Below are 20,436 nucleotides of genomic sequence, written 5' to 3'. Positions count from 1 at the left end.
ATTTATATACTGCTCCCTTTTGGGGTTGCCAACTCGGGCCGGTAAACAAGAGATTCCATTTCCACAATCAGTAATTGATAATAAAATAATAACAATATAATATAAATAATATAAATTGTTTTAAAGGTTTAAACAGTGCTTCAAAACGTTGCAGGAGTACATATTCAGTGATTTGGGTACGATAGTAGTATTGTCTGTTGAGTAAAATATTGTACAAACTGTTTTCATGGCCATACCTTCTGCATTTAGTAGCTTTTTAGCAGGCAATTTCACAGTGTAGGTTTTTTGGGGAGGAGGCATGTCTCTAGAATTTTATGTTATTTTTTAGCAAACAACTAAGCCTGTTTTAGCAAGCAGATAAGCCATTTCTTGATGTCTGATTAAGAAATGCATGTATTGAACAAGTATACTTATCGGAGCCCCTGGCTTAGCTGAAGTTTCCTCCTGTCTCAGGAGGTGACTCACCTAAGTTTGAAGCTGAGTAATGTAATGCTGAGGGCACTACTTGAAAATTTCTAGAGGGTTTGGAAATATATTTGATATTGTCAAAAATCTTTGTAATCTGATAATCTGATTTACTATTCATCCACAAAGCTTCTTCAAAGCACCCAAAGGGTCAGTTTCTAGCTTTCTTTAGATAACTCTGTGAAAAACTTTTACCACCCCAAGCCAAATTCCATTGTATCTCAGGGTAGTTAAATGTCCCGTTGAGAAAGAGAACCTGTTTGTCATGGCAAAAATCAGCACAACTTGCAGAGTCTTACAAATATGACTGTTTTAACACAACCAGAAGGAGTGAACCAGTGCCTGAAGGTGCAGCACTGAGCCTGCATACACAATGCCTTGTGTAATTTGAGCCTTGCATTAAGTTTTTGTTTTCTTGCATTTTTGTTGACAATGTATTATTGTCTAGTTACCAAGGGTTTAGTAATGTGATTAATCTGAGAAAGCGGAATGGTTGGTTACCCCGTTCCAAAATACCCGTTTAAGCTGCTTAGCTCCATCAATCTTTAAGCAATCCCCAGCACCTCTGTGTAGCCAAACCACACATCATTTTATTTAAATTTATGTTTTGCTTTAAACACTCACAACTGCTTTGTGCAACTCTCAGCCCATCTTGAATATTAGATAGCCTTAGAAAGTGCTGCCACAAGGGTTCAACATTTGGGTGTTGTTCAAGTGCTTTTCTGGACAGTGGTATTGCCACAGGGAGCTTGGCTTGGATGGAATACTATGTATCCGTATAATTCAGAAAAGTCTGTGGAACAGTGTTACAAATTAAGGTGAAGTGATTTTATTGGCAGCTCGCCTTTTCACATTAGTTTAAGGGCATCAGGGTTCTGTAAGATTATCAGATACCCCATAATAAAGAGTAATGAGGAGCCAAACAAGTCAGGGTACTTTATGTGAAAAGGCATTTCTATGTATTCTTTCAAATGTAACCATTCATAGCCCGGAAAATTCTGCCTGATGAACTTCATTACATTTTAGTTAAAGGAAGTTCCCTGATCGATTTTTGCAGCTAGGCAGCTGTGTTGGGCTGGAGCAGCAGAACAAATTTTGAGGCCAGTGATACCTTTAAGACCAGCAAAGTTTTATTCAAGGTATAAGCTTTTGTGTGCAAGCACACTTCTTCAGATACAGTGAAACAATTCCCTCAACTCTTACACATAGGGGTAGGGAGTCAAGCTGCGTAGTTTCATAGATGCATAGATTAACAGATCTTGACAACTACCTTAATCCAAATTCAGGTACAATCTCCCTGCTAACTATGTCTCTTGATTCTTGCTAGCCCTTCTTGGCAATTAACACCACTCCCCCCCCCCACCACCTATATATGAGGGTTGAGGAAATTCATGCACATGAAAGCTTATACACATTGAGTGAAACTTTGTTGGTCTTAAAGCTGCCACTGGATTTAGACTTTGTTTTTTTGATTGATGGTTGTCTAATGGCCTCTTTGTTAACTGTATGGCTGTGGAGATTGTGGTATTTCTGCAACAGTCTGGAATGTGAGTGGACTTTGTGTGCATGTAGAGCTCCAGTCTAAATTCACCATATTTCTAATTACTATAATTTGTTCAAATGTCTCTCCAATTTGCTACCTTGCATTAACAGTCTTCTCAAAAGTGGCCTTTGTGGGGTACCTTGTGCTAAATTGTACTGGTTGTGACCCTCCCCAGATGAGAGCACTGTTTAAAAGCCATTTGTGTGTTCCTATCTTTTTCTTTTTTCTTTTTTTAGCAACTGCTCTTCTGCTATCCCTATTAACTGAAATGTACTATGGAACATGTTGGGGAACATGAAATACGCCTTGTATCAGACCAGATGTACTGTGTGGAAAGGCGAGTATATAACCAAGGAGTCCTACAAGGCCAACTGCACAAGAAAGAAAAGGCATCCCAGCCTCTTGCTCAGAAGATAGCACATTCTTGTCGGTAGGACATTTATGCCTGGTTGTTTCATTTAATATATACATAGCTTCTAGATGACTTTCTCAATGTATACCAACATGCAGTAGTCTTAGTACCACATTCTCATGAAGCCATAAGAGCAGTCTGCACATTTCTAAAAGCAGTATGGAACCTCTTTACTATGATGTTACTCTGAAAAGCCAGAGTTTTGTAGTGGTTAAGAGCGGCAACCTCTAGTCTGGAGAACTAGGTACAATTTCCCAGCTGGGTGACATTGGGCCAGTCACAGATCTCTCATAGCTCTCTCAGCATCACCTGCCTCATAGGGTGTCTGTTGTAGGGAGAAGAAGGGAAGGCGATTGTAAGCCACGTTGAGACTCCTTCGGGCAGTAAAAAGTGGGATGCAATCCCCCCCCCAGCTTTTTTTCTTTCATGATACCTTGGGTCTTTGTATGTGACTCTGCCCCTTGTGGTGGCCATTTTTTGTTGTGCTCCACCTTCTGTGACAGCCATTTTATGGTTCTGCCCGCCATCCTGTGCTCATAGGTTCCAAAAACTTGGATGCTCCTGGTCTAAACAAAGGGGTTTTTCCCCTACAGTTTTTGAGGAAGAAAATCAGTCAGAGAGCTAAATTGGAATTCTGTGTTAAAGTATATTTCAACAACAGATTGTTTTTGTCAGTTGAGAGGACAATTCCCGTTTTCCTTCTGCCCCATGTCACTGGAGCAATATCTAAAATTATAACAGATAACTTATTTTTAAAGGCACAAAAACAAGGTGAATAGCTCTAGAATGTTAGCCAACTCAGTTCTTTTGCACACAAAGCTGCAGGCAGCTTCTGCTGCTTGTGGGTAAACATGGCAGCTTGAATCAGCAAGAACACACGCACTTACAAAATAGCCAGGAGCTGTATCAAATTACAACAGAACCTTTAAAGTGCAAGCAATTTTCATTGGAGGAAAAGGCATGCTCTGCAGAATAAACCATGAATTTTGTATTTTCCCTATGCCAAAGAATGTTTGCTCCTGAAAATCTGCAAGCGATATATAATTGTTATAAATCAGGCTATTTGGCATTGTATTTTTCCTGAAATTTGGCCTGATTCACATCCCCAATAAAATTTATACACTGAATTAAATTTTCAAGTATTACAGTGGTTGAATGATGCTTTTTTCTTTCTTGGCTTTGAACTGTAGCCATAAATAAGGGCCATTTCGCACGGCTTCAAAATAGCACAATGGTTGCTAATTGGAAACGCTACTAATTTGCCATAACCCACGACGTCGTAGACAATCTGCAACAATCCTGCAACCGACCCGCAAAAAGCGCTTCGTTGTGGCGCTTTCAGGGGAATCCAGAAAAGTGGATTCACCCTCCGGATAGCGATACACTCCTGCAACCAATCTGCAACAGTAGCGCTAAAGACCTGTGCGTTACCATTGTTGCTGGTTCTTCAAAGTCCCTCCCCCTGGCTCTCTCCTCCAAACTTCCGGCGAAGCGATCGCCATTTTTTTTTCTCCGAGTGAGCGGGGATAAACGCACCGGCGAGCCTCTTTCTGTTTAGAGGCTTCCCTGGCTTCAGTCCTTCACCTTTAGTCACTAAGCACAAACCACTTAAAAGCCCGTTTGCTGAAATAAAGTCCCTTTATTTTTTACACATAAATTCAGCCGAAAATCGGGCCCGTGAGAGGGGGGGGGGGAATTTTTTTTTATCACTCGAGGCAGCGTGCAAACGATCATACAATCAAACGACAGCTTACATTAGGCAGCTGGATGGGTCTCTCCGTAGCAACGAATCTACCTAGATTCGTTGCTATGGGTCGGTTTTTTTTTTTAAAAAAACCTTTCTTAAAGGGAAAGGGGCTGTTTGGGAGCATGCTAACGGCTGCCCATTGGCTGCTTGACGGCCAGGGGCGGGACGAGCTTGGCAATAGCGCTTCCTTTCTAGCGATTTCTGCCGAGACCGGAAGCCTGTGGGAAACGCTAAAAAACGCAACTGATTCCACTACAAAGGCAGGTATGCATAACGACGAATTCCACTATTTTAAATGGCGATTTTTCATTCCGCAAACAATTTGCAACAAAGATCCCCGTGCGAAAAGGCCCTAAAAATTCTAAACTTAGTCTCAATGAGAGGTCAGGTGTATTTTCTATAATAAGAGCATCTGTCTGTTGAGTTATACTACTCCTTTTAAATATTTTAATTGTAATGTTTTAATTTGACATTATGAACTGCCCAGAGCCAGCTCAAAAAAGCGGGAAGGGTGGTACACTGATAAATATTGCTAATCTATGTTTGCACTAAAAATGTAACTTGCATGGAAGGTTACAAATTTGACACAAACACTTTGAAAATACCAGTCTGTTTCTGAATAGGCTTGGAGTAAAAACCAGAGACAGCAATAACAGCATCATGTTTTGGTTCATTTTGGACTTTTTTTGTGTTTCTTTCAGCTGTTCTTCCAAGAAAGCCAAATCTATTCTCACTAGCTTTTTACCAATCTTGAAATGGCTCCCAAAGTATCCAGTGAAAGAATATTTGCTGGGAGACATTGTCTCAGGTATAAGTTCTGGGGTGATGCAGCTTCCTCAAGGTTAGTGAAATTTAGCTTTTATCTTTAAACATTTTCAGAACTGTTAGAGAAGTTTTTATGATAAAGTGGTTCCATCCGATTCCCTCAGTGAATATGCAGAAAACATAGGTAATTAATGCAATGTAACAGAGACCTCTGGAGTGATTCAAATGGATATTAGCCGAGAGATGGCACATTCCTCTCATGGGAGCTGAACCATCTTAATTTATAGAAATAAATACCTTGCTTGTCCCCATGTAAAGCTTAAAACTTCAAAGAGAATACTTAAGTGTTCTTCCCAGTGGTAAATTTAACATGGGATGTAGCCTCACCTCTACATAGCAGTAGAGTTGCCAACCTTCAGCTGGAAATTTCCTGGAATTGCAACATAATTAACTTATTCATTTACTTAAAAAATTATTCCATTTCTGGAGAAAATGGCAGCTTAGGAAGGTGGACTGCCTCCATTATACCATACTGTGGTTCCTCCCCGCCTTAAACCCCACTCTCCCAGGTTCTACCCTCAGATCTCTAGGAATTTCCGAACCTGGGGTTGGCAGTTCTGGGGAGCATGATCAAACTAAGGGACTTCCCATGTGAAAACAAGAGTGTCATTTTCCACATGAACAAAGTCTATCAATAAGTGAACTAGCTTGGTTAGTAGCCAGAGTAGTAAGCTAGGCTAGGAAAAACTCACTTTTAAATCTATACTTGGACAGAAGCATACTGTGAGAAGCCTTGCGTATATTACAGTACTTTTATGGCATTCTGAGAGAAAGGACTGCTACAGAGAACAATCTAGGCTGAGTCCTTGTTCTTACTGCGGTAACAGAGCTGTGTCTGGGGTATATCACTTCCTACTGTTGGAGAGGCTGACACAATTAAATTTTCCTTCATTAAAAAAAAAACTCCACATGGAACTAGTATATAGAATATTAATTTCAACCTGCTCTTTCCCTGAAATTCCGCGACACACTGTAAGAATCTGTTCCTTCGTTCAGGGAATCAACATTCATTCACACAAGTCCCAGCATACACTCTGAAGTATTTCAGATCTGTATTTTATCTTTTCTGTGATAAGCTTCCAACTATAACCGTTTGTGGACTGTGGAGCAGGGAACGTGTTTGTGTTCAGCCATATTTCCTTTCATTGACCACATTATGAAGCAGTGGTCTCTTACGTGGGAACAAAGCTATTTGTCTTAGGTGGGAGCAGGGTGGAATGTACTAGCCCTCCCTGCGTTCATCTGCTACAGTGTGCCGCAGAACATAAGTGTTTGTATAGGCACATGTTCTGTAGGCATGTTGTGGTAAATCATGCATTAGTAAGACAGGATCACCATGCTCCCATGATCCTGCTCTCTCTCTCAGTAAGCATTGCCCTGTACCCTTACATGTTGCATTTATGGTGCTCTTGTATTCAACCCATTCCAACCTTTCCAGCTGAGGTCGGGAATTTAACTTTTGTGTTGAATCTCCACCATATGTAGAATCTATGAAGAGTTTTCATGTTGTAGAAGATTCCAAGTCTACCTCTCCTTACTATTCAGAAATTGGTTCCAAACATCATTGTCTTATGTAATATTTGTAAACAAGCAACAGTTTGGGTGAGCACTGAACACTTGTGACACCTATGTGAATTCAGTTGCAAAATTAAAACGTCACTTCTTACCACTCAGTCTGCCAATTCTGTGAGAAATTTGGAAGAGTCCATTGCAAGAAGATTTGCCAGGGTAGACTGCCAACAAAATATATTGTAGGGATCAGCCAGTTGGATCTGGCCCCTTAAATGCCATTTTTCTGCCTCTCTTCAGTTCTCCACCTAGAACCAAGAAAAGCTAGTGGCAGATGAGTTTCCAGAATGAGGGGTGATGGGCTGGGACTCCTAATATCTTCTCGGACCAATGACCTTCTTTAACACTGCTTAGGGATGTATCAGAAGAACAGCCGACATGTGAACAAATTTTCATTTTGTAATTAAGCACATTTCAAGAAGGCTTCTTATTTCTCCTTTTTCTCTCTCTCTTTCTTTTTTCCTAGGATTGGCTTATGCATTGCTGGCTGCTCTGCCCCCTGTTTTTGGTCTGTATTCTTCATTTTATCCAGTATTTCTGTACACCTTTTTTGGAACCTCCAGACATATATCCATAGGTAACACCTTTTGATGTATAAATTGTGTTTTCTGTCAGATGCTTTGAATAGTTAGAGAAGGAAATGTGTATTTCCCTTCTGTTAACTCTTTCAGGAACCTTTGCTGTCATCAGTCTGATGATCGGCGGAGTTGCTGTTAGAGAAGTACCTGATGAAATGTTTGACATTGCTGATGACAACTCAACCAACAGCACAGATCCTGAAAACATCGGAGCCAGAGACGACATGAGGGTGAAGGTTGCTGTTGCAGTGACATTGCTTTCGGGCATCATACAGGTATTGTGCTTATGACTTATGCCTTGATTCAGAAGTGTGTTCATTTGTGGTTCTTCTGCTGGGAGGGGCCATGGCTCAGTGGTAGAACATCTGCTTGACATGCAGGTGGTCCCAGGCTCAATCCCTGTGTACAGTTCTGGTCACCACATTTCAAAACTATATTGCAAAACTGGAAAAGGTGCAGAGGAAGGCAGCCAAGATGATTAGGGGGTTGGAGCACCTTCCCTATAAGGAAAGGCTGAAGAATCTGTGACTTTTCAGTTGAGAAAAGTGAAGACTTGAGCGGAACATCATAGTGATAGTGGTTTATAAAATTATACATAGGATGAAGTGAGTGGGCAAAGAGAGGTTTTTCTCCCTCTCCCAAAATACTAGAACTTGAGGGTATTTAATGAAGGCAGTGGGCAGTATATTCAGGAGCGATAAAAGGAAATATTTCTTTACACAGAGAGGGATTAAAATGTGGAATTCACTTCCAGAAGATGTAACGATGACCATAGGAATAGACAGCTTGAAGTGAGATTAGGTAGATTGATGGAGGATAGGTACTTCCATGGTGACTGAGGGGAACCCTCATGTTCAGAGGCAGTCAATCTCTGAACCCCGGTGCCAAGAGGCAACATCAGCAGAAGGCCTTAACCCCTGTGCCCTGTTTTGGGGCCCTTCATATTAACTGGTTGGTCACTGTGTGAGGCAAGATGCTGGACAAGATAGGCCACTGGTCTGATCCAGCAGGGCTCTTTCCGTGTTCGTATTATGTGAACCATAATAGATGACTGCAGATGCAACACAAGGACTTGATTTGTTTGTTTTGCATAACTTATTCCAGTATTGCAACTCATGGAGAACAGCAAAAAACCTCTACATGTTTTATGGTATTCTTTTTACTTACAAGCTACTTTGAGCCGAACTCTGGAGCAGTGGAATAAGTATTCCCTAAGGAAGTATTCCCTAAGGCACAATCCCCTTCTCTTCCCCACCCCCCACCCCCAATCTTGCCCTGCTACCTGGATTATAGGCTTCCCATTAACACTGTCTGCCAAGGCAGAGCAGGAATCTTCTATTCACCTGAAGCTGCCTTATACCGAGTCAGGCCACTGGGCCATCAAGGTCAATATTGTCTACTCTGTCAGGCGGAGGTCGAGGTTTTCATGTTCCATATTACTTAATCACTTTAACTACAGGTGCTGAGGATTGAACCTAGGACCGCCAGCATGCAAAGCAAATGCTCCACCTTCAAGCCATGGCTTGCTTTTGGTTTATGCCTTCTTATCTCATAAATGCACACACAAACTCCCATTACTTGCAAAAACAAGCATATGTTAGATCTGATAGTAACCGTCAGCATTTGGCCGAGGAGTCATGGGAGGAGGCCTGCATGCTTCCAGGAATAGGGAGAAGAGGGTGAACTTTCAGTGGAGATTAACCCATGCCTGGTCCACGTATTGAAAGTGTGTGCTACATAAGCAACTTCTGAGCTGTTTTGGTCTTTAAATCGCTTCAAATGGTAAATTCCTCATATGTGACGCTTCCATCTTTCTGTCAGTTGTGTTTAGGTCTCCTTCGTTTTGGATTTGTAGCTATTTACCTCACAGAGCCCCTGGTACGGGGATTCACCACTGCTGCGGCTGTGCATGTCTTTACCTCCCAGTTGAAGTATCTTTTTGGAATAAAGACAAAAAGATTCAGTGGACCCCTTTCATGCCTTTGTGTAAGTTACAGTTGACATCACATGTGATCAGAGCATTGCTTAGCAATTAAAGCTGGCTGGGTTTAGAAAGACTACAGATTCACAGTCCAAGAGGACTGAGAAATTTCAGTCAGGTTTAAATTGGCTCTGTTGTCTTTCATGGAGAATTTCTCAGACTTCTAACTTTGTAAGTTTTCTTAGAAGCTTACTCACTACAGAGTCACAGTTTCCTTTATTAATTGGCAAGGGATGCTATTTGTTTGATTTGGCATCTCACAGTAGTGAGCAAATTTGCTTACCGCTTTGTAACAGTTGATTTGCTCCCAATAAAATAATGGTTGCTTTTGGATGTGTTTTTTTTCCAGGTGGGCCCACCTGGCAACCTGCAAATTTTATCTGATTTGGCTTGGTAATATAAACCAGTAGTGTAGCCTGTTGCATGGTAGCCAGTCAACAGACGCTAGCCAGTGGCCTGGTGTGGGTTTTGACGGGAATGTCTCTCACACACAAATATGCATGGCATCACAAACTTCTCAGCTCCAGACTATAAAGGGGAAAATGGCTGCTTTGGAGGGTGGACAGTGAGGCATTGCACCGATTTGAAACCTCAGCTCCAAACCTCAAGGAATATCCCCAACCTGGGTCTAGCCAAGCTTTGAGAATTAGAGCTCATCTGCAGACTATAGAGATCATCTCCCCAGAGAAAAACGGCTGCTTTGGAGGGGGGACTCTGAGACATTGCACTCTACTGAGGTTTAGGGATGTCACATTCCAGGTAGGATCTGTGGATCCCCTGGAATTACAGCTCATCTCCAGACAATAGAGGTAAGTTCCCCTGAAGAAAATGGCTGCTTTGAAGCGTGGACTCTAGGGCATTGCACTTATTGCTTGGGAACAGTAAACCTCGCTGGATCAGAGCACCACTTTCCTCCGGGCAGCCTGGCATCCTCTGCTCACCAGCTCGTCCCACTGTACAGGTGAGTTCCTGGGATCACCTCTCTGCCATTGCTGAAGGGCTGGCCAGAAGCAAGCAAGGCCTGGGCCTAGCACCAGCCTGCTCTTACCTGCCAATCAAACCACCCTGAGTGTGTGGGGGGGTGTCACCCCCACCAATCCTCCTTACCCTTCAAAGGCACCCTGGGGGACTCACTCAAAGGCCTACCTGGCCTTTGGCTCATGGACACTCGGGCTCCACGGTGAGCCAATAAGCATTGTGTTTTGGGTATTGGGCCCCTGTCTTTTCCCCAGGAGGTTGAGGCATGCAGCAGCAGTGACTCCAAGGAGCAGCCGGGCTCCCTGTCAGTGGGGCGTGGTTGCTGGCAGCTGCACAGTTGTCCTGGCCTCCTGGGGAAGCAGGCGCCAGACGATGCCACAGCCAGAATCCCTTGGTTCTCCATCCGGTGAAGGGGTTACCTGTAAGGTCAGCCTCAGGCACCAGGACAGAGCCTCACGAGGGCAGCCCTGCAAAGGCAAGTCACCTGGGGAGAGCAGCGCAGCCACATGACCTTCTCTCAGCATGTTTTTTTCCCCCATCAAATGGAAAAAGCTAGTCTGAGTTTGTTATTGGTTGCCAGGTAGATCCCTAAGATTGCCTTTTTCCTGTTGGTGGAACACCCAACCATTCACGGGCAATTGTCTCCATTTGTAAGGCGTTTGTCATCAAGGCTGCAAGACAGCTTTTATTATGTAGAAAGATGTGCCCTGAAAAAAAACCCTAGACTTCTGAAATAGCTACAACTGCTGAAAATCTTCAGACCTCACAGTTAAGTAGCTGGTTGTTTTTAGGCTTTTTACTATCCCAAATTAGCATTTAACATAAGGTGGACATTATGTACAATAACTATCTATTAAGAATAAAAATGGAGTCAAAATATTCGTTTTAATAACTGTGGTCTTGTAAGGGATTTAAGTATTTAACATTCTTTGATCGTCATCTCTCTCCCATATGGCTCAGTCATCCAACTGCAGTTGTCTTGCTGCCAGCTTCTAGCTGTTACCCTACTCAAGGTGATCCTCTAGACCAGGGGTAGTCAACCGGTGGTCCTCCAGATGTCCATGGACTACAATTCCCATGAGCCCCTGCCAGCAAACACTGCTCTAGACAAGTGGGGGGGGGGAAAGCAGGCCATAAATATTTTAATTAATAAATATCCTGAATAAGCAGAACAGTGTCTTACAGTTTTAAAATCACTCCCCTTTAAAAGGAATTTGTGTGTGAAGTGGTTTGGATACTTGCATTTGTAATAGGGCCAAGGAAAATAAACCCAAACTGAAATACTGGGGGGCAAAAATTCATGGAGGGTACATTTAATACATCATGTTCTGCATGCTTATCTCTTGCTGCCCCTTGTTTGATTGCTGAGCAAGATCACTGCTGCTTAGTTGGAAATGAACTCAGAGTACCTCTAAAGGCCTCCTGGCAGTTCCAGGCCTGCAGGGCTCTTTATGCTCTTTTATGCAGATAGGACTGCCTGGTAAGACTTGCAGTCATTCTGGAGTGTTGGCTGATAACAGTGTTTTAGGAGTTGTCAGTGCTCTGACCATGTTAAATGGCTGGATGCCTTTAGTATAACCTAGATAATAGTTTGTGCTTCACTGTATCCACAAGTTAAAAGCCTTGCCTGGGCTGGCTTCAGCAACTTCTGCACTACAGGAAATCTTTCAATACTAGCTGAGATGCAGTCATCCGAACCTGAGCTTCTCTGCTGTAGAGTTGCAATCATCATAGATTCCTATCATTGGATTAGTGTATGTATATTTTATATTCAATGTTATTGCAGACTAAGAAAAGGTGCATACATTTGTTCTCTTTGCAAAGTTAATTGTACTTCTGTTATTCCTGGGGACCTTCTGTTCATGGGGCTGAATGTCCCAGTACATTGAACACTAAAATCCCATTAGGCTTCCTCTGGTTTCTGAAGTTTCATGAGCATCATCCCTGTATTTTCAGGCCTATGATGGTTAAATCATAAGGACTAGAAATGAACTTGGTTTAAGATGGAGAACCAAGACTCTTATAGTGCTGAATTCTTCACCCAGCATCACAGTCCATGCGTGGTATAATCACTGACTTCTCATTTGACTGTCTCATACATGAACAGCTTCTCACATTTTCTGTTGCAGAGTTTGATTGCTGTGTTTTCAAACATCACCAAAACCAACGTTGCAGCTTTAGTTGTGGGACTGATTTGCATGGTTCTATTGCTAGGCGGGAAGGAAATCAACGACCGCTTTAAAAAGAAGCTGCCTGTCCCGATCCCAATGGAGATCATAGTGGTAAGTGTGGAATGAATTACTGTCTTCTATTTTAAAACTTTGGGCTGAAGTATCCCAAGTAAAGTTAGCTTCTCTTCTGCTGCTCAGCCAAGTTTGTGTGCATGTTTTAAAGGTTGTAATCGGTACCGGAGTTTCATCTGGAATGGATCTGTCAAAGACCTATGAAGTGGATATAGTTGGGAATATCCCCAGAGGGTAAGTTAAATGTAAGCAATTAAATGATCTCATGAAGATGATGTCGTTGGGTACTGCTGTTATGTTGCTGCCTTCTCTCTTTTTGCTTGCAGGTTACTTCCTCCAAAAGTACCTGATATCCACCTTATTTCATCAGTTTTTGTGGATGCAATAGCAATAGCCATAGTTGGTTTTTCCATGACCATCTCAATGTCCAAGATCTTTGCTCTTAAGCATGGTTATAGCATTGATGGAAATCAGGCAAGTTTGTTTTAATATCCATGTTTTCTCCCTGTCTGATCAAATCTCAGTTGAAATTAGCAGGCTGTACATGTCTACAGCTCGTATACCAGAAATATGCTACATTTCTGTTGTATATTTCAAATTATACATATGGCATCCCAATCTCCTGTTGTTGGCTAGATTTGGAATATTATTGCATCACCACTGCATCTGTGTCTCACATCAAGGACTCTTTCACAAGTCGGTTGAGGAAGATGCTTTAAATGGGTTGATTTAATCCATGCTACATGCTTCATCTGATTAAGCTGGTTTAATAGTCTGTGGTCCTTGTTTACAAGTTTCACTGAGAGCCACCTGTCTTTAAAGCTTAATCAAAATTTGCACAAACAGTTTTTGTGCTTTCATCATGACTTGATGAGATGGATCCAAAGATCTGATCCTCTGCAGGTGATATCTACCTCTGGCACATAGTGCCTTCTCTTGACTCTTCCACTTAGAGCCCTTGGCATTGAGGGAAGGCATCTTGTACTGGAGGAAAGTGCTTCCATTAGCAGGATTCAGCATCTTAAATGTATTTATATTCTCTTGGATGCAGGGTTTGAACATTTTTATGCTGGTTGAAATTGGGCCCAAGTCTCTGTAGGACCGGTTCTGTTACCCTGCTGTGGAAGGGACCAGAATTCCCACAAACAGGCAGAATTTATTAAAAGAATTTATTAAAAGCCGCAGCTTCATTTTGCCAAATTAACACCAAGGCATTGGTGTCTCATGCCAACTTTAATACATAAGATTTTATACAGGTGTGAAATCCCACCCCCCAGTTAAATCACAATTAAGTCATATCTTAATTGTCCATTCTGGCGCAATCAGTGATAACATTATCCAATGAAAACTAAGTCAGGTGGAAATTCCGCATTGTGCCACTCTGGGAGTTGGGAGGGGGGAGTAAAGGCATGTGGTGATAATGGGCCTGGGCATTGTGTCATGATGCCTTATCACAGGATTTCCACAGATAGGTGTCTTCTGGTTGATTGTTTGTGAAATCCCTGGAATATTGAGCTGCTGGTTTAAACACATACTAATATGGAGAAAGACTGAAATATAAAGTCTTAAAGAATAATACTGAAATGTAAAATCTTATAGAATCTTAACATTCAGATGGTCTATGTATAGTTGCATAGAAAAAATAGTGCTTATAAACCTACAAGAATGGAAAGATACAAAAATATAAAAACGGGAAAAATAAATCTTCTAAAAAGTTATAAATTCAAATGGTCACTCTATCATCTTCTTCAATAATCATAGATAAGATATTTAACATCTTTGTAATGATTTGACAGTGTGAGTTTATACTGTTCTCTCCTTTTGCCATAGGAACTGATTGCATTAGGCATATGTAATTCCGTAGGATCCTTTTTCCAGACTTTTGCTGTCACTTGCTCGATGTCTCGAAGTCTTGTCCAGGAGAGCACTGGGGGGAAAACTCAGGTGTGTTGTGTTGTGTTTTATTTTTCTCATTTGAACCATAGCCTTCCCCTGTGGCAATCCTCTGAGTGGGACTTTGAATGCAGATATCTCCAACCCAATATTTTTTCAGCTTCTGTATGCTGGGTCTCAGAACTGCTGACTAAGGTATCCAAGGCTGCTTGCCTCTGTTTATGCCCCGGATAATGACCAACTGAACAGATCTTTATCAGGTTAAAAGGATTATAGGAAAAAGAATGAGAAGAGTCTGTGGGATTGGTACACCCATGTCAGGAAGCTCAGTAGACATGTGCTTTGTGTGTCTCTTGTTCAGATTGCTGGTACCCTGGCCTCACTCATGGTCCTGTTGGTCATCGTAGCCATCGGTTACCTCTTTGAACCACTGCCGCAGGTAAGAACTTTTTAATGTGTATGGTTTAGTACAGTTAAAATCAAGTCATAACCTGTAGTAAAAAATCTTTTGCCATCTGCAGTGTTTAGCACTACGGGATTTTAATGTTCTTTGCCGCAATGGTAATATGTTTTCTCTAAGGTAGTTTCTTAGATGTAGTGATCACTGGATATTGGGGACTGTTCTGCTCCCTTTCAGTAGTTTTCACCAGCTACTGTACTGGATAATAGTGTGAGCCTTGTTTTTGTTGCTGTTGTTTTTGCACCTGACACTAAGTACTGGTTCACGCCTTCATTCAGACATCATGATAAGCCATTGTTTGTATTGAAACCGGAAGGTTCCCCACCTTGTGGGGTGTGAAGGAACTTCTGGAATTTTGAGACGATTGAGTGGGCACCCATAACAAAATGGGACAACCAATAACCTCAGTACATTATACTGTCTGCGTTGTCCTGTAATACTAGCATTGTATTAGACCATTTCTTTTTCCCCACCTGTATCCAGTGATTAATTGGTGGGAGTCTTGTGTCTGGAACTCTTAGAATCAGATTAATTCGATGGCCATGTGCAAATACATTGGCATGTTATCTCTTATCCTTGGAATACAGCTCTACCTAGGTTACTGAGATACTGATTTAGCCATAAAAAGGGAGGGATGAGAAAATACAGCAATATCTATAATGTTACATCTGTTCTTCTTGGTGGAGTAGCTGGGGAAGAAACATATGCGCTGCCACTGTATTTTTTAGATGAATTTTATGTAGGTGGGCCTGGCAACCGTATTGTAAACATAAATGAAAATGTAGATTTGGAGCAGGGAGTAACAACAGAGGAAAGTGAAAGCAAAACATTTGCAATATATCTGCCTGGGTTTTATTTATGTAAATATTTATACTCACCTTTCCTCACTCTGAGGGGGAGGGCATTTGAGCATGGCTGATTCACACCAATCACTTAAGAAGACAGGTGTTAGTTTCAAACTTCCTGTCCCTGGGGTAGGGGTCATCCTGCTCCTCAGTTTATTTTTTTGGCTTGCTAAGGAGCAGTTCTTTGTGGGAACTCCTGAGCTGGGATCCTGTAGCCTGTTCCTTTCTTTTTCTATATCTCTTTTTCTCCTATAATTCTACCTCCTCTCACTCTCCTTCTATCCTTCCAAAGAGTGACATAGCTGAGGCTGTGGATGGTCTCACTTTCACAAAGGATGGGAACACCTTGTTCCTCTCCAACTAGAGTGGCAGGAACACTTCCCCTGAACAGCTGGGCCAGCGAACCCTGCAAAAGCACCTGCATCCGCATAGAGCCAGAAGAATTTGAACGCCTCTTCCCAACATAAGTTTTGGATGATAGGAATCATGGGCCAGTGGATAGTGATACAGGATGTCAAGGTCAGGTGTCAGCCTGGCCTGCATAAGGAGGAAAAGGATTCATTTTGGACTTACAATCCCTGCAGTGAGGGAATACACAATAGCCCCAGATCTCCAAAGGCAGCTACCACAGATCAACTCTGTGTGTCTCTCAGAGGTGCAGGTGCAGTCATGGAAGAGAGCCTCAGGACTCAAGGGGTTTATAGCACCTCAGTGGCTGCCAATGCCAGCATATAGCCACATGGCTCTGAAGAGGAAAATTGAGGGATCGACATTGTCACTGGCAAGCACAGCACTGGCATAAATCTAAGTTTTGCTTTCCTCTCCTTGGCCCTCCCTCTTTCCCTATCAGATCGGAAAATACAAGGGCAGTCTCTATACCCAAGGCAGATTTGGGGCCAGGTCTGAGGCCTATCTGACAGAACACATCTGTGCTGCAATGCAAGCTTAGGCATCAGCCATCCCAACAGGAATGCAATTGTTGAACAATGAGCCCTGGTTTTTTGGAACCCATTTTGAGCAGAGAAAATGGGGAGATGCCCTTAGAAGGGATAGTGGTTTCTAAGTAACCAGACATCATTTGATTAATTACCAGAGCCTGCGGGCCAAGACCGTTCTTGCCCTGGAGCAGTTGAGTAATCTGACCAAGGAGGGCAACCCCACAGTCAAACCTAAGGGAAACCTCGTCCCAATTTAAAAACAAACAAGAGTAATGACAGGGCTTTTTCCTGCCCTCCCTAAACATATCTATCACTCCAAAACTCCACCTGTCTAGCTAAATGCCTACTGTGCTGCTTTCATTTACATAACAAGGCTGTGGATCTCTTACAAGCTCTCCTGAAGGTTGCACTTATTGTAAGCCTTCTTTCTGTAGCCTTCAGGACCATGAAGGAGCACAATATCCATCAACTATAAGCCAGCATTCCTCAGAAAGTCCCATAATTGTTGCATGGTTGTTGGAACTAAGGACTTGACATTAAGTGGAGGAACAACTAGATGGTGGCAACCGGAAGTTCACAATAGGTGCATGGGAACATATTAGGAGAGATGGTTCTTCAGTGATGCTAGTAGTGTGCCCTTCAAGTTGATTAGTCCACACATTGAGGGTTTGGGGGAGCCGGGAGAATTTTACAAGAGGCATGGTAAAGGACTTGGAAATTAGCATGTCAAAGAAACTAGGGTAAAATTTATTTTCATGTACATTCCTGGGGTCAGTACTGGCCACAGACAACTTAAATGGAGGACATCGAAAGGGAGACGAGTGGACCAAAGTGCTTGAACCATGGTTGCAGTAAATTGGCACAAATCTCTGTTTTAGAAGCTAGAACTGAATGTTCCTCTTTCCAGGAGTGGACGTTGAGGCAGGGTGTCTGAATTAGTAATGTATGAAATGAAAGTACATACACTAATAGACCTCCTGTCCTGTTGGTTTATGTAAGATTTGCCCACCCATTCTATTTTAAAAGGAATTTAGAAAGTAAAGGTGTGCCTATTATGTCTTTCTAGGCTGTGCTTGCAGCCATCGTAATGGTCAATCTGAAAGGCATGTTCAAACAGTTTGGAGATATTGCGCACTTTTGGAGAACCAGCAAGATTGAACTGGTGAGTGAATTCCTTTAATGTTTTTTGCAAGACATCTGCTGATTTTGTGCAGTGGTCCAACATTTTGCTCGTACAGAGGAACTTCCCCTGGAAGAATCAGAATGAAGAAGTTCTGGACCTGAAAACTTGCAGTGCAAAGAGCTTGAGAAGAATAAGGCACAAAATGCACAGGAGATGGCATCCAGGCTTCATAAGGCTGCTTCTGTCTAGGGGAAACTTCTTGCTTGCTTCATTCTCTTGGCAGTTTTTAACTGAAAGCCAGCGTGGTGTAGTGGTTAAGAGTGGCAGACTCTAATCTGGAGAACTGGGTTTGACTCCCCACTCCTTCACAGGCAGCCAGCTGGTTGATATTGGGCTAATCACCAATATCTTGGAGCCTTTCTCACAGAGCAGTTCTCTGAGAGCTCTTTCAGTGCTACCTACCTCACAGGGTGTCTGTTGTGGGGAGAGGAAGGGAAGGTGATTGTAAGCTGCTCTGGGACTTGGGTCTGATAGTGAAAAGCAGGGTATAAAAAAATAGCTCTTCTCCCCATCTGGCCTCCAAGAGTCCCCTTCTCTCTGATCTGCCCATTCTTGGTGGCCTGAGTGAGGCATTCTACCCTTATCTTAGAATGCAGAGCAGAGAGGTTGTTTGTAAATTACCAGGAAAACATCGACAGGTATGGTTAAAGCATCTGGGAGCACAGAAGTGTATGTGTATGTGTGTGTAGAAATATATGCTGACCTTACAAACCTTATTTCTATAAATTCCCTCATTCCTAGATTGATTTATTTATATTTATATTTTGATTTATTTTCCACCACTCTCAGCCAGGCTGGCTTGCGGCAGGTTACAAGTTAAAACCACCAAAATTACAATAAAACACAGTAAACACTGACAATAGTACAAAACTACAAAACCACAGCAAATATATGACCAATCAGTCATTCCCTTCCCCCCAATTAATTCCCACTCAACGAACCCCTCCCATCCTAACCTGTGCCATGGGTGGATGGTTAAGATGTAGCGGTGTCTAGATAGCAAAAGACATCCAAAGGAGGGGAGGGGACCCCATAGATCTTCTAGCCGTAGCCTCAACCAGATTCCTGGTGGAAGAGCTCTGTCTTGCAGGCCCTGTGGAACTGTGATAGCTCTGGCAGAATCCTACTCAATCCTATTTAGTGGGGCTTATTTCCAGGATAGAGTTCTTAGAATTGCAGTGGTAGAAGCAGAGATAGCAAAAAATGCAACATGGAGGAAAATTTCCTCATGGGACTGTTTATAGGAATTAATTAGGCATGTAATGTGATTATATGAAGATCTCTTCAGAATAAGGTAGAATTTGCTTTAGGCAGTTATATTTGAGGTGAGCAAACAGATTAACTTGCCAGCATTATTCTGAAATGGTTTATCCTAGGCTTCTATCCATCCAGTCACAGTTCAGGTTCTGAGTTGATCTCTTCCCCCCCCCCCTTACTTTTCTTTTGAGCAAGATGTGGAAATGGCTGGCCTTTGTCATCTCTTTCATGCTGTTCTTAGTCACTTTGGGTCTGTAGGAAAGTTGAGATAAACAGCTAATTGTGTGTTTTGATTTTATTTGTAATGTTTAGGCTATCTGGATTGTAGCTTTCCTGGCTTCAGTTTTCATGGGGCTGGACTATGGTCTGCTCATGGCTGTAGGTTTTGCACTGGTTACCATCATATACAGAACACAAAGGTGAGGCAAAGTCTTTCCTATTCTCCTATCCTCAAAACTGTTGTGGGGGGAGTAAAAAAAGAAAAGAAAGAAACAATCTCCTGGGTCAGCTGCACACATGCTTGGTTCTATGGCAAAATTCAGGTCAGTTCTTGTTTTGTAACGCACAGTGCTTTCAATCCAGTAACACAGTTGTATAGTTGAAATACAATTGATAGAGAGATGGTTGCTGAGGCTGACTGTGTTCTCATTGGTTCTGTTAACCCAGCCTTTCTCAACTTTTTTACAATTGAGAAAACACTTGACACAATTCTCAGGCTTCAAGAAACCCCCAAAGTAGTGTGATCCTGCAGAACATGGTTGGGAAGCATAGCCCTCCCAGGACCCTCCCCTTCCCAACCCCTCCAGGCCCATCATTGGCCATTTTGGGAGGGGTGGGTGGGTTGACATGACCTTATATAGTCATATCTCCCAATTAATGTTTAACACATTTGTTAAGTATATAAAAATTAACTCCCACCCATTCAGGAAACCCAAGGCCACTAAGAAACCCTAGGTTGAGAAAGCCTGCTTTAACCTCTCCCAAAGAATTCTGCTCCCACCTGGAGTAATTTGAGGTATGTTACTAAGGATAACCATTAGACAAAGTAAATATTTGCACAGGCCTGCCAGGCTTTGAAAGGACATCTGAACAATCTCAGGTGAGTTCAGTTGCAAGTTAAATCTGCCACAGAAGATTACTTTTGACTCTATGAACCAGATTTTCTACCTGTGAAAACTGCCATTTTTCTTTCTGTCATTTATAATGTTGTACAGTTTTATGTATTTATTTTTATAAAGCTGAGGCTGAGGTTTCTCTTTGGAATGGGGGATTTTCAATTAGTTGATGGAATTTGACTATCAAGGAGGCTTAATTTTATAATTGTTTTGCTGTTTGCTTCTTTGGCTTATGTTGAACAAACTACGCAAGCAGAAAAACCTGTTTGGATCACTATATCCAAACATTGCAGTAGGCACAGTTGATGAAGATGGGGATCCCATGGGTGTTTGTTTCCTGGGCCATTGAATTGGTTTTAATATGGATTTGATTGGTTTCCTGCTTTGCTCAAAAGTCCCTAGAG

At 42.2% G+C, this 20,436-nt stretch overlaps 1 protein-coding gene across 2 annotated transcripts in view; it reads left to right on the top strand.

The window, feature by feature from the left end:
- Positions 1 to 20,436, top strand: part of SLC26A5 (solute carrier family 26 member 5) — a 37,032-nt gene that overhangs the window by 9,653 nt on the left and 6,943 nt on the right. For both annotated transcript variants that reach the window (XM_077338096.1, XM_077338097.1), the window contains exons 2-13: positions 2,245 to 2,438; positions 4,869 to 5,008; positions 7,028 to 7,138; positions 7,233 to 7,414; positions 8,961 to 9,125; positions 12,228 to 12,380; positions 12,493 to 12,575; positions 12,668 to 12,815; positions 14,172 to 14,285; positions 14,596 to 14,673; positions 17,544 to 17,639; positions 19,230 to 19,336. In XM_077338096.1, the coding sequence (XP_077194211.1) occupies positions 2,284 to 2,438; positions 4,869 to 5,008; positions 7,028 to 7,138; positions 7,233 to 7,414; positions 8,961 to 9,125; positions 12,228 to 12,380; positions 12,493 to 12,575; positions 12,668 to 12,815; positions 14,172 to 14,285; positions 14,596 to 14,673; positions 17,544 to 17,639; positions 19,230 to 19,336 (1,532 nt within the window). In that variant the 5' untranslated portion in view covers positions 2,245 to 2,283. The remainder of the gene's footprint in view (positions 1 to 2,244; positions 2,439 to 4,868; positions 5,009 to 7,027; positions 7,139 to 7,232; positions 7,415 to 8,960; positions 9,126 to 12,227; positions 12,381 to 12,492; positions 12,576 to 12,667; positions 12,816 to 14,171; positions 14,286 to 14,595; positions 14,674 to 17,543; positions 17,640 to 19,229; positions 19,337 to 20,436) is intronic.

The sequence above is a fragment of the Paroedura picta genome, chromosome 5 (genome assembly GCF_049243985.1).
Source record: "Paroedura picta isolate Pp20150507F chromosome 5, Ppicta_v3.0, whole genome shotgun sequence".
Taxonomy (NCBI): domain Eukaryota; kingdom Metazoa; phylum Chordata; class Lepidosauria; order Squamata; family Gekkonidae; genus Paroedura; species Paroedura picta.
This window is presented reverse-complemented; position numbering and strand designations above follow the sequence as displayed.